This window comes from Phocoena phocoena, chromosome 16, assembly GCF_963924675.1.
Source record: "Phocoena phocoena chromosome 16, mPhoPho1.1, whole genome shotgun sequence".
In the NCBI taxonomy this organism is placed as follows: Eukaryota; Metazoa; Chordata; class Mammalia; order Artiodactyla; family Phocoenidae; genus Phocoena; species Phocoena phocoena.
The window spans coordinates 62,873,896-62,885,753 of NC_089234.1; the positions used below are offsets into that span (position 1 = coordinate 62,873,896).

At 53.2% G+C, this 11,858-nt stretch overlaps 1 protein-coding gene across 1 annotated transcript; it reads left to right on the forward strand.

Moving 5' to 3' along the window:
* The first annotated feature begins 575 nt into the window (after positions 1–575).
* On the forward strand, positions 576–10,044 carry TACR2 (tachykinin receptor 2). The gene is made up of 5 exons (XM_065894193.1): positions 576–967; positions 2,505–2,675; positions 6,007–6,157; positions 6,764–6,960; positions 9,828–10,044. The coding sequence occupies exons 1-5, from the start codon at positions 576–578 to the stop codon at positions 10,042–10,044; spliced, it is 1,128 nt and encodes a 375-aa protein (XP_065750265.1).
* Positions 10,045–11,858: the final 1,814 nt, after the last annotated feature.

Below are 11,858 nucleotides of genomic sequence, written 5' to 3' on the forward strand. Positions count from 1 at the left end.
GCGGCAGGGAGGCAACCACGGGCTGGCAGCCCTGCCTGCACCCCAACGCCTGGAGAGAGAGCCTGCTTTGCAGCTGACCTATGGAATCCAAAGATGGCTGCTGTGTGTGCGTCTGATCCAGAATGTTCCCTGAATTGCATTAGGAGGGACCTGGGTTGAGTCCTGGCTTTATCACCAACTTACTGTGTGACCCGGGCTGGTCCCCTCTTGGAATCTGTTTTTCCATTTCTTCAACGAAGGGGTGATTGATGATTTATAAGGATGTTTCTTGCTCTGAAAGCATGTCTTGGATTCTAGATGTCCACATGACATTGGAGAAGTCTGGCCAGGCCATGGGAATGTAAAATGCCAACGGCTCTGGACCCGGCTTTCTGCTCAGCCTAACTCATCTTTGCTTGAGACTTGGGAGTGCCCCCTGGCTCCCCAGATGTGCCTGGCTTTGCACAGGAGTGCTTCCCTCGCTCGCCCATACTCATGCACCAAAGAGGATTTGTCTTCTACAGCATATCCGGCAGGGCACCAGGGCCTGGAAGGAGTCAAGGAGCTAGATTGTTGTCCCAGACCCAGAGGCAGCCATGGGAGCCTGTGCCATGGTGACCGACACCAACATCTCATCTGGCCTTGAGAGCAACACCACAAGCATCACAGCCTTCTCCATGCCTGGCTGGCATCTGGCATTGTGGGCAGCAGCCTACCTGGCCCCGGTGCTGGTGGCTGTGATGGGCAATGCTGCGGTTATCTGGATAATCCTCGCCCGTTGGAGGATGCGCACAGTCACCAACTACTTCATTGTCAACATGGCCCTGGCCGACCTCTGCATGGCCGCCTTCAACGCCGCCTTCAACTTCGTCTACGCCAGCCACAACATCTGGTACTTTGGCCGTACCTTCTGCTACTTCCAGAACCTCTTCCCCATCACAGCCATGTTTGTCAGCATCTACTCCATGACCACCAGCGCCGCCGACAGGCAAGAGGGGGCAGCTGCGAGGAGTCGGCTCGCTTTTCTTGGTTCACACAGGGCTGGTAACTTGCCCACAGTCACACAGCAAGTTAAGGGTAGAACCCAGTGAATTAGTTGCCTCCTAACCTGATCATGATCCTAAACTATGCATCTGTCAGACAGGGGACTGTGGAACCGAAGCAAGTAAGGTTCACGTTAGACACAAGGAAGAACTTTGCACTAGACGGCTGTTCAAGGCTACAGGGGAAGACCAACAGTGTTTTAGGGACCTTCTGAAGTGTTCTTCTCTGGAGCTGATCTTTGTTTTACTGAAAGGAAATTGCTTATATTGTCATCCTATTCCTAGATATATGAGGGGAAATTTTAACACTGCACGCAGTTACTATATCATTAAGATGGGGCCAATTACTTCCCTGATGCCGCTCTCTGGGGCTGCAGACTGTGACGTTCTGACGGGGATGGGGTGGGGGCAGGAGGGGTGGAGGAGTGATCAGTCGGGAGATCTGAAGGTCCCCTAAGACTTTCTTTTCATTCACTCAGGTATTTGAGGCACTGTTTCAGGCACTGGGGAATAAACACCAGTGGGAAAAGAGTCCTGGAGTCATGGTCTCATGGAACTTCCATTTTAAAGGCTGGGTGGAGGGTGGGTAGTACGGACTGTAGAGGGCAGGGTGGGAGCCAGGAGACCAGGCAGGAGGACATTGAATAATAACCCAGGTGAGGAAGGATGGTGGCTCAGGTCAGGATGGTAATAATGGTGACTCGTCCATTCATTTCTTCATTCATTCTTATGTTCAATGCCTACTATGTACAGATACTGTTCTGGGCACTGGGGGAAGAAACAGACAAAGGTGCCTGCCCTAGTGAGAATTTAAATAATAAACACAAGACTAAACAAATGATATGTTGTATTTTGAGGTCATGAGTGCTATGGAAAAATACCAGGAAGGGGATCCGAGGCACTAAGGTATGTGTGCTGGGGGAGGACAGGTCGTAGTGTTAGATGGGTGTCAGGATCAGCTTTATTGTGAGAGTGGGATTTGAGCTGCGTCCTATTGCTCTGGCCTGGTCTCAGGGTTCAGATTAATCCCAGGGAGGAAGGCCCGGGGGTCATCTAGGACCAAAGCCGTCTCGGTGTATGTAGAGCAGTTCCTCCACGGCAGAAAGCTGGTGGGCAGCTGCTTTGGGCTTTGTCCAGGAGACCGTTGGGCTCTGTTAAGGTTTCTGAACGGAAGACAGGCTGTGTGGCTGGGGAACTCGGCAGGGCTGAGCTTCAGGACAAGGCCCCAGATGGACTGCCGGTGTTGCCACACCGCTCTCTTGTGGCCATCGAGAGCATATCCGCGCTCAGAGGGAGGCCATGTGGTGGAACCGGGTGGGGTGGGCAGGCGTGTAGGGCGCTAGTGTCCCACATGGCTGTGGGAGAGCACCAGCCCAGCTGGCTCTCTGCAGGTCGTCAGCCAGGGTGCAGGGAATGGGACTAGCGGATCTGGGCTGGTCTGACGGGAGGGCACCCACCACTCACACCGCCCTCTGCTCACAGGTACATGGCCATCGTCCACCCCTTCCAGCCACGGCTCTCGGCCCCCAGCACCAGAGCAGTAATTGCTGGCCTCTGGCCGGTGGCCCTGGCCCTCGCCTTCCCCCACTGCTTCTACTGCCCCATCACCATGGACCGGGGTGCCACCAAGTGCGTGGTGGCCTCGCACCTTTTGTAAGGCCTGGGGGTGGGGGAGCATGCGCACATGCATGTGTGTGTGTGCATGCACATATGTGCACGTACACATGTGCAGGGTGTATGTATGGGTGTGCACATGTGTCTGTGAGTGAACTGGGGATTATGTGAGTACAGTATCAACTAAAAGTAACACTTAGCACTTACTAAATGTCAGGTTTGGTCTAAGTACTTTACATATATGAACCCACTGGATTCTCCTAACAATATGAGTATGTATGTATTATTATTCCCATTTTTCAGATGAGGAAACTGAGGCACTAAAAAAAACTAAGTAATGTGCCTAAGACCACACAGCTAGTAAGTGGTAAATCGAAGATTTAAATCCAGGCAGTCCTGCTTCAGAGCCCAATCTCCTCACCACTCTTACTTAAATAAGGGACATGTCAGGGTACCGAGACAGAAAGAAAGGGCAGGTGCCAGAGCCTGGGATGTTTTCAGGAGGAGCCTGGAGTGGACTTGACCTGAGGCAGGCACCGTGGGCTGGGGGATGGGGGGAGAAAACAGAACTCAGGCGTGGTGCAGCTGCTGTGTGACACTGGGTAAGTCCTTTCCCTTTCTGGGAGTCAGTCTGCCCAGTTCTCACAGCGGGTGTGGCTTTGTCATCCCCAAGCACGGGGGGTGGGGGGGTGGGGGGGGGTTGGTAGTAGAGGATAAAGAATTGGTTGAGGTTCTGGAGACAGTAGTCAAGTTGGAGTCCTGCGCTGTCCCCTGCTGGCCGAGGACCCTTTGTAGTCACTTAACCTCTCTGACCCTTTGGCTCCTTCTCTCTTAAAGGGGATTAGTACGAGAACCTTGCTCAGGGGTTGTTGCGAACACAGAAGAGAAAATGTACCTGACGCAACTTAGCACGGTGCCTGGCACAGAACCGGCGCCCAGTAGGTGGTAGTTTAAACGGGGAACAAACGAAAACAAACCTGGCAGATTTAGTCCAAGAAAAGCCCAGCTGCCCCAAGCCCGAGGATGTGCACGCTCTGAGCCCAGAGCCGCCAGAGCACAGCGACAGCTCAACTCCCTCTCCCGCCTCTTTTAACACTCCTCCCCCAACGCCCGCCCCTACCTGGTCTCCTCCCGTCCCGAGCACCAGACAGAAGAGCGCCACGCTGCGGCCTTCGGGGAAGGCGCCATTCCTCTGAGAAGCCTGTTCCTGGCAACTGCTGAGTTTCCCGGGAAACTGCTGCCCTGCGTCTCTGCCCTCGTTCCGTAGCCCACGTTCTCAGGACTCACGGCTCCAGGGGCGGAGTCTACGTAGGGACCCGCCCCCCTTCTTGGCTTTGGGAAGGGGCGGAGAGCAGAACATTTCCTGACTGGCCACTGCGGGGCGGTGTTTCTCCACCTTAACAGTGAGCTTTTCTCTCTGAGGTATGGACCAGTAAGAATTTAGGGTACCAACCACCACCTTTCTGGGGATGGTGATTTCCGACTCTGCTCCAGGCAACAGGGGAAAACAGGAGGGCAGAGGTGGGCTAGGAAGGCTATACTTTGGTGCTACTTCGAATTCTGAGAGGATTTGGGGGAAAGCCTGGTTTCTCGTGTGCAAGAATATATTATTTGTTCTTGGGTTGGGGAGCTTCTGAGATTTAGACTGGGGGCTCCATCCGTACAGGCTCACATCCTGTGTGTGTAGGAATCTAGGAAAATGCACATACGCTCCCCAAATCAAAATACAAAAAAAGGCAGTCCAGGCTATGAGATTCTGGCAGGCCCTAGAAGATGGTTCCCAAAGCTCCTTGGCACTCCCTTTTGTGTGGGAACCTAGCCCAGAGTGAATTCCTAACCTGAACCGACCCACGAAAGAATGAGGCAACAGAAAGGCGTCACTCATACTTGGGAAGGATGGTAGAGATTAACTCCTTGTTTTACAAATGGGAAACAGACTGAGGGAGAGATCTGACTTGCCCAAGGTCATGCTTTAAATTAGATGCTAGGCAAGAACCCAGTTCTTCCGACTCCACAGGGCTGACCCTCAGTGGAAGGAAAATCATTTGTGCGTTAAGTCCGTATAGAGCTGTTTCACAGGACACAGACTTCCTGTGCCTCTCTGAGCCTCATTTTCCCGCTCTGGGTGCTGAGACAGGTGGCCCTGCTGATCCTCAAGGTCTATCTATCTCAGACACTCTGTGACGTCACAATGAAGGTAAGGTACAAGGGCCTGGCACCTGGCTGCTGCTCCACCCTCACCTGCTCCACAGTAGGACAGATGATGATCGGGGAGTCTAGGAGCCCCCAAACCTTTTGTAATTAGCCTGCTTGCCAAAAGAGTAAGCAAGCCGAATTCTAAACTCAGGCTTTAGGGAAGACGTTTGCTGGAGCCACCTACTCCCCTCCCTCCAGGTGTCAGTACCTCTTGAAAGGGACCCAGCAAGGCTGGCACACGGGGAGGAAAGGAGGGGCTTGGGTACACCTCTGTTCTCCTAGAAAAAGGTCACATGACAGGGCCAGGGGTCTTGGGTCCATTCACCGGATGCTCCTGCTTGGGCCTTGTCAGAGAGAGGCTACAGCATCGCTCAGAAACCAGAATGGGCAGCATGCATCTTTCCAAAAGGAAATGAGAAGGCCTCAACACAGCCCCGGGTGTCCTCCACGGGGACTGGATGAGCGCCATCAATGGTGCTCCGGGCCACCTGCTCACAGGTGGTGTGAAAGAGTATCTGCAGATGTGAGCCATGTTCCCAACCAAATGCTCATAGTCAGGAAGAGATGCTCCACCAGCACGTACAGTGTGGCCTGTCTCCACTGCCCCTTCCCTGCTAGGGATGTTCGTGCAGGATAGAACCATATCAACTCTAGGAAATCTATCTAGACAGACAGTTGCAGATATAGAAGATATACATAATCTATCTAATACATATGTGCATATACATATACACATATATTACATGATTCTGGAAGAAATATTCCAAACCATTAACAGTGGTGGGGGTGAGATACATAATTTTACTTCCTCCTTTGTGCTTAACGGCATTTAAAATTTTAAACAAATGTATTACTTGGTTAACTTTTTCATTCCTATTTATTTCCTTGTTTGGTAACTTGTCTGTCACTTGGAAGGACTCAGAGCTAACACAGGTGTCCCTTTTGCAGCAGGGGAAACTCTCATTGGGCACATGTGCTAGCCAGTCTGCCCTTCTTTTTTTTTTTTACTTTTTTTTTTTTTTTTTTTTTTCAAACCAAACCCTTGGGAGGTGGCCCAGGGTAGCCCGCCAGGGACAGCTCAGGGGCGTCAGCAAGGTCCTGGGGATTGAGTGCTGGCGGATGCTGGAGTCTCCCCCAGGTCGCCCCGTGCCTAGTCCCTTGATTCTCCTTCCAGGTACCACCTCGTGGTGATCGCCCTCATTTACTTCCTGCCTCTCGTGGTGACGTTCGTCGCCTACAGTGTCATCGGTCTCACGCTCTGGAGACGCAGTGTCCCAGGGTACGAGGTGCATGGCACCAACTTGCGCCACCTGCAGGCCGAGAAGGTGAACTCCGGGAGCGGGGCCGGAAGTTTGGCCCCGCCTCGGGATCAGCCATTCCGGGCACGTCGCCTAGAGGGCGCCGCGGAGGATAGACTCCACCTGTAACTTGCCCTTGTCCCAAGTCCCTGGCCAGAACATTCATTCCTTCTTCCCGGGCGGGCGGACTTCCTTTGGTCTTTGGGCTGTGGCAGACACAGATTGCAGGGAGAGGGAGACCTTGGAACGCGTAGCTGGCATGGTCTCCTCTAAGGATGGGGTTAGGAACGACAGCTCATCCACTCTCCAGGGAGGGGAGCTGCTCGGCTCTAACAGGGATCCAAGCCGCCTTTTAGAGGAGGTGGCTACCGAGCTGGGCTTTGAGGAGTGAGGACTTCAAAGGAAAGACAGCAGTGTGGACAGAGAGACCAGCCTGAGCAAAAGCCCCGAGGTGGAAGGCCCAGGAGCGTCTGGGTAGCAGAAGCTCTAGGGGCCTGAGCCTGTGGAGGTAGACAGGGCCTGCTTACTGAGGGCTTCTCAGGCTGGCATGAGACGTGCCTCGTGCTTCCCCTCGGGAAAACTGGGGCTTGGGGCTTCCAGGCTGAGGAGTGACCTGAGTCTCTCCTGGACCAGTCTGTGAAGACCATGGTGCTGGTGGTGGTGACATTTGCCATCTGCTGGCTGCCCTACCACCTCTTCTTCATCCTGGGAAGCTTCCAGGAGGACATCTACTGCCACAAGTTCATCCAGCAGGTCTACCTGGCGCTCTTCTGGCTGGCCATGAGCTCCACCATGTACAATCCCATCACTTATTGCTGCCTCAACCACAGGTGAGCCCTCACCCCAGCCCCTCTCCCCAGCCTAGCTCCACCTGGACTCCCCTGCACAGCTCGAGCCTGTGCCCGTCCATCCCCGCCACCATGGGATTACCATCCTCCCAGGGAGCCCCCAGCACAGTCCTCCCTCTGGTCCAGGCCTAACTCGAGCCCCACCTCCTCCCCAAAGCTTTGCCCTGTTGCCCAGGCCACAGCTCTCACGTCTGCCTGCCCCTGCTCTTTCTTCTGGGGGCTGCATCTGGGACAAGGAGAAGAAAGGAGGGGGACAGAGAGATGGAGGGAGGGGAGAGAGGGAGAAGGACAGCCAGAGAGGGTGGAAGGAAGGAGCCAGGTAAAGGAGGGAGGGACTGATGGTTTTAAGAGCTTCCTACACTGAGGAAGAACTGAGGACTGTCCCTGGGCGAGGAGAACAGCGCCAACCGCAGCAGAACGAAGCACTCAACCTGAGGCTGGGGGCCAAGACTAGAGGGGGAGCAGGTTGCTCCCTGGAAGATCACAGAAGGGGCTTTCAGGGCAGCTAGGAAGTGACCTTGGCAGACACTGCCAGAAAGGAAGGAGCCAAGTTCTCACTTCCCCCCAACCCTTGTACTTCTAGAGAAGTGTAGTCCCAGAGAGGGGCTGGCATTTGCTCAGGGGCACTTGCACAGGTGAGGAGGTGCTGGGCCAGGCAGGAGCCCCAGCCCAGGAGTCCTGCTTGCAGAGCAAGTCGTTCAGCCTCTCAGAAAGCCTTGACGGTGGAGCCAGGTAAGAGGAGATGAGAGGTGGACACTGAGTCCTGGCCTTAACAAGGCAATGATGTGCGTGAGGTTGGCCCTGGGCATCTTTTATCACCTCCCTGCCCACATGTCCACACCACTCATAATGCCAGTAGGATCTTTGTTGCTCAGATATCCCACCCGGGGCAGGCCCGAAGGAAGTAAGAGACTGTACTTTTTTTTTTTTTTTTTTGACTGTTTAATGGCTGCCAGAACCTTCCATTTGTCTCCTGAGAGGCAAATATATAATGGGAGGGAGGTGTTATCCCCATTTTACAGATGAGGAAACTGAGCCTCCAAAAGGAAGACTCTCCTAAACTCATACAGCAGGAATTCCATGTGTCTCCAAGGCCTTTAATCTCATCCCCGCATCACACATTTCTCTTGCATGCAGTTGTAGGAGTGCGAACTTGGAGACAGGGACTGTCACATCAGGGAGGGGGCTCCCAGCCTTCTGTGTCTGTGCACTGGTCACTCTCCCGCTACCCAAAGACACAGTCCCTGGGAGTCTGAACACCCCAGGGCTTTACAACTTCTGAATCATTCAGTATTTGATGACAATAGCTCTGAAGACTGGTGCTCCTGGCGGAATTTTCATTCTTCCGCAAAACGTTCACCAGTGGCTCTGTGCGCCCGGCACTGTTCCAGGCCCTTGGGACACCCTGGGGAACAAAAACAGTGATCACTATCCTCGGGGAGCTGACCCTCTAGTGGGGAGGTGGAGATAGACAATAAGCAAATGTAATGAGTAAATATACATTGTGTATTAGGTGATAAATCCTATAGAAAAAAGAAAAAGTAGAGCCGGGTAAGAGAGGACAGGAAGTGCCGGGGGAAGTAATGGGCATAGGGTTGTGATTTTACAGGATGGTCAGGGTAGGCTTTACTAAGGGGTCTTTTGAGCAGACTTGAGGACTGAGTGGGCCCTGTAGGTGTCTGGACAAGAATTCCAGGCAGAGGGAACAGCCAAAGGACCCTGTGGTCAAGGTAAGGACTTGGGCTGGTTCTCTGACATGAGGAGCCTTGCAGTGTTCTGAGCGGGGGAAACACATGCTCTGATTCCCTTTTAAAAGAATCAGTCTTGCAACTGTGTTGGAACTGGACCACAGAGGAGCAAGGTGGGGGAGGCAGGGAGATGGTTAGGCAGGTGCAATAATCCAGGCGAGAGATGGTGGGTTTAGACATGTGACAAGTGGTCAGAGTCCGGAGACTGCTAAGGTAGAGCCAACAGAATTTGATGGAGAGGGAGTCAAGGATGACCCCAGGTGTCTGGCCTGAACTAGTGGAAGGACAGCGTGGTCAGTTGTCAGGAACTGAGACGAGGACGACTAGGGGGGTGTTGGGGGAAAAGGGTGGGGAGCTCGGGTTGGGACATGCTGAGTGTGGGCAGAGGCCATGAAGCTCCCATAATAAAGGCATTTATTGGGCTGTACCACGAAACCTTCAGAGCTCCAGCGGGAGGAACCAAAATCGGGCCTGCTCTTCTGAAACTCGGAACCCTGCGTCTCCGGGAACAGACCATATAGTTCTTTCCCTCCCTCCGCATCACACAGGGTCTCATCTGTTCTGCCGGCTCTTTCTCACTTCTTCCAGTCACTCTCTGCCTCCTCTGATCTCCAATTTACAGGTGGACCCTCTTTGCTGCCTTGGGGAAAGTTGTCTATTTTTTAAGCAAATGTACTAAAACTTGGTAGTTCCATGTGTATATTTTCTTTCAAAGCATCCGTATTCTACCCAACATTGCCAAAGCCCCAAGTTTTTAAGGCTCCTCTTTGCATACTCCTTTAGAAGCCAATTAACAAATCGAACAAGAAAATCTGTTGTGTCTTTATGACCGAACTTGGTTTATTTTTGTTTGTTTGTAATAACAAACGGTCTCATTCTGCTCACTTCAGTTCTTGGACTTAGCTCCAGATTACTTCTGGTTGTTTCCAAAAACCAAATCCACTAAAGAACGTGTCTCCCCAGAGACCCTGAGCTCTTAGGAGCGAGGCAGCGACTTTCCTCTGGAGGAGAGATCGGCTCCTGGAGGTGGGAGCAGCCACAGGACAGTTCCCATAACTGCCGCCCTCACTCCGTTGCTCAAGATGACCCTCCATCCCCCAGGTTTCGCTCTGGATTCCGGCCTGCTTACCGTTGCTACCCATGGGTCACGCCAACTGAAGAGGACAAGATTGAGCTGACTCACACCTCATCCCTTTCCACGAGAGTCAACAGGTGTCACACTAAAGAGACTTTGTTCATGGCTGGGGATGTGGCCCCCTCTGGGGCTGCCAATGGGCAGGCTGGAAGTCTGCAAGCTGAAGTGTCTGCTGACCCCTGAACCCTTGTGCCTGGCTGCAGGGGGAGGCTTAGCACCCTGGAGAAGTAGCCAGGGAGACTCTCTACATCAGAGAGTTTGGCCCATGCCTCACCCTTCAGTACATCAATGGAAAAACAAGATGGGGCCAGGAACTCTGCAGTGGGTGCTGACTCTCCCAGCCACCCCTCTGACAGTGCTTCAGGGCATCCAATAAGTCAGAGAAGACAGTGTGAGCTAACATTTATCTAATCTGGGAGTTGCAAGCTCGAATGCCTCCCTGGGGCATACAACATGAGTAAACCGAATCCAGTATAAAAGAAAAACTGTAGATAAAATGATAAAAGGTAAGTGACTTTCAGTGTTGGAGCAAAAGGAAGGGTGGGGACTGTGGCAAACTGGAGAGCACAGGAATGCAAAGGGGATGACAGCCGATCAGCTCTGGACAGATGCTGCCATGTGGCTGGGAGCCCAGTGTTGTCAGATCCTCCAAACCTTTCAAGAGAAGCCAGAAATCCAAATCTGTGAAACTGCCAGGTTTGTTCAATTGAGCTCCCATTTTTATAAATGTTGCATAAACCAAACAAAACACACCTGTCGGCAGCACCCAACCATGACACTGACCTATTATTAGGCTAAAGACACATGGAAAGAAGCTTCTTGTTCTGCAAAGCCCCTAACCTGTGAGCCAATCCAGGGCTTCTCTGCCTTAGCATCTAAGAACCCAGATCCACCCTGGTGTAGAAGGTGGTTAAAAGGAGCCTCAGGGGGCTTCCCTGGTGGCGCAGTGGTTGAGAATCTGCCTGCCAATTCAGGGGACACGGTTCAAGCCCTGGTCTGGGAAGATCCCACATGCCGCGGAGCTACTAGGCCCGTGAGCCACAACTACTGAGCCTGCGTGTCTGGAGCCTGTGCTCCGCAACGAGAGGCCGCGACAGTGAGAGGCCCGCACACCGCGATGAAGAGTGGCCCCCGCTCGCCGCAACTAGAGAAAGCCCTTGCACAGAAACGAAGACCCAACACAGCCAAAAAAATTAATTTTAAAAAAGGAGCCTCAGCTGGGTGGCCTCAGACAAGTCACAATGACCTTCAGCTCCTTTCCCTTTCAATGGCAAAACTACCTCACAGGGATGCTGTGAGGATGATGGGAGTGATGCCTATAAACTGGCAGGCCCAACACAGGTTAAGTGCTTCATAAACAGCAGCTGTGACTTATTACTACCAGGGCAGCCGTTTGACCTGAATTCCGCAAGTCAGCAACACAGCCCTCACCCTTACTTCTGCTCAGGGAGGTGGCAGGCAGAGAACACCCACTGTCCCATCTCCCAGAAAGCTCCAGGCCCAGCCCAGTCCACACCTCACCCTGCTTGCTGACTCACCCTTCCCACCTCACGGCCCCTCCAGAAGCATCACGTAACACTGTAAATGCACACCTAGAGTTCAATGTTATCTGTGTTCTCCACAAGATCACTGTGTCATAGGCACCGGCAGTGACAAATAAAGGGACTCTGGTCTCACCAAACCAAGGGAGCATGCAGTCAGTCCTGGGAAAAGCCACCAGAGGTGTGGTCATGACCTGGGAGACTCACATCGCACCTCAATCACAGGGTACCAGAATGTGGACTGATGTGGGGTCCACAGACAGGCTGGGGGAGAACCCCAAACGGCAGCCACAGAGTGGAAGAGCACCTCAGGACTGCGGTGGGGCAGGGATGACAGCGTCAGACAAAGGCCCACAGAAGGGGTTCGTTTATGACAGGGGTTGGGGAGAGGACAGCAACCCTGCTACCCTGGGCTGCTGCAAGGCCTCACCTGCTCAAGGCAGGGGATCTCTTCAT